This window comes from Gavia stellata, chromosome 4, assembly GCF_030936135.1.
Source record: "Gavia stellata isolate bGavSte3 chromosome 4, bGavSte3.hap2, whole genome shotgun sequence".
Lineage (NCBI taxonomy): Eukaryota > Metazoa > Chordata > Aves > Gaviiformes > Gaviidae > Gavia > Gavia stellata.
Window position 1 is genome coordinate 76,648,909 of NC_082597.1, and position 1,471 is coordinate 76,650,379.

The 1,471-nt window shown below is 52.3% G+C and overlaps 1 protein-coding gene across 1 annotated transcript; it reads right to left on the reverse strand.

The window, feature by feature from the left end:
• Window positions 1–1,157, reverse strand: LOC104255876 (lactosylceramide 4-alpha-galactosyltransferase). Its single transcript, XM_009810114.2, is given in 2 exon segments — window positions 1–1,134; window positions 1,137–1,157. Coding segments are annotated over 2 exon segments (1,155 nt in total).
• Between the last annotated feature and the right edge of the window lie 314 nt (window positions 1,158–1,471).

Here is a 1,471-nt window from a genome sequence, read left to right on the forward strand (position 1 = left end):
TCACTGCTGTTCGTAGTCCTTCTTCATGATATCGTACGTGGCAGGGCAGAAGTGAGAATGCAGCTGAGCCAGCAAAGCCTGGGATGTGATCTCTAGCCTTGTCCCTTGGCTCTTCTTGTTCCATACATGCACTGCATAGGTGTTATTAAAGAGGTGGTGAAGTTCTGAGGAGCTGACCACTTCAAAGTATTTCTTCCAGTCCTGCCACCGAATGGGATAAAAAGCCTCACGGGGCAGAGCACTCACTCCTTTGCAGCTCGTACTGCTCCGAAGACTCCTGATGGAGCACCACTTCTTGAAGACACGTGTTAGGAGCTGTGGGCCCTGGTGCCCCCAGATCCAGCTGTTGTAGTTCTCCACAAAGTCTTTCATGCAAAGCTCCATGAACTTGTGTTTGGGCTTAAAGGACAGAAAGGCCCCGTTCAGTACATACTTGGACTGGGTACCAAGCACATTGGTGAGGTTCTTCAAGTTCTTAAGCACAATGAAGTCTGTGTCCAGGTAGATGCCACCGAATTTCCACATGATGGCAATTCTGCAGGCGTCAGACAGGACAGGTAAGAAATAAGGCTCCCAGCGCTGCTGAGCCTGCAAGTACCACTTTGCCAGAGGTGTTCCAGAGAAAAGCTCTGGCAAGTCCAGGGGACGGATTTCCACGTTGGGGAAGCAGCTCAGCAACGAGAAGCCCCAGTGGTTGGGTAACGAGGCGTTACCGTTTGCCAAGCCTTTCATGAGCACCACGACCCTTGTCCCAGGGTGCGTCCTGGCCGCTGACTCCACAGAGCATGTGAACAGGTAACTTGGGTTAGTTCGCTCCGAGGTCTCCACAAAAAACACATCCCCTGGGGCAGGAGGGGGCCCACTGGCAGTGGGACGGGGAGGAGAAGGCACAGAGTGAGCACAGCGGATTTCAACAGGCAAGCTGTAGACCTGGGCCCTGCCCTTAGAGTCTTCCGTGATTCTCCAGTACAACACGATGGAAGCAAATGACATGAACTTAAAGGTGAGGATAAACAGAGCCCTGAGCTTGTGGCTCAGCACCACCCTGGTCAGTTTTAGCAGGCAGCTGGGCATCCTGAGCATTCTTGCTCCCATCAGAGCCTGCTCTTCCAAGACAACCGTTGTGATCTGAAGGGGAGGAAAGAAGAAAAAGACATTGACAGGGAAGGCAACAGACCATGAGTCTCAGGACAGTACTATGGCAGAGCTGCATGCTGAACTCTCCTTCATGCCGGCATGCTTGAATTATGCATTTAGGTCATCTTTAAAAAAGCACCCTGGCTTCTCCACGCTGCCACAGTGCCCACAGGGCCCCATCAAAAACCACAGTCCATGTTCAAGTTGTGAGGTTATGTGACGAAGCTCATCTGCACACCCACAAAAAGCTCAGAGAGAGACAATAGCAGGAGGGGGACCTCAAATATACCCTGCCAGGCTACTCCCAGGCCCATCAGCCCATCAAAGGCCCATC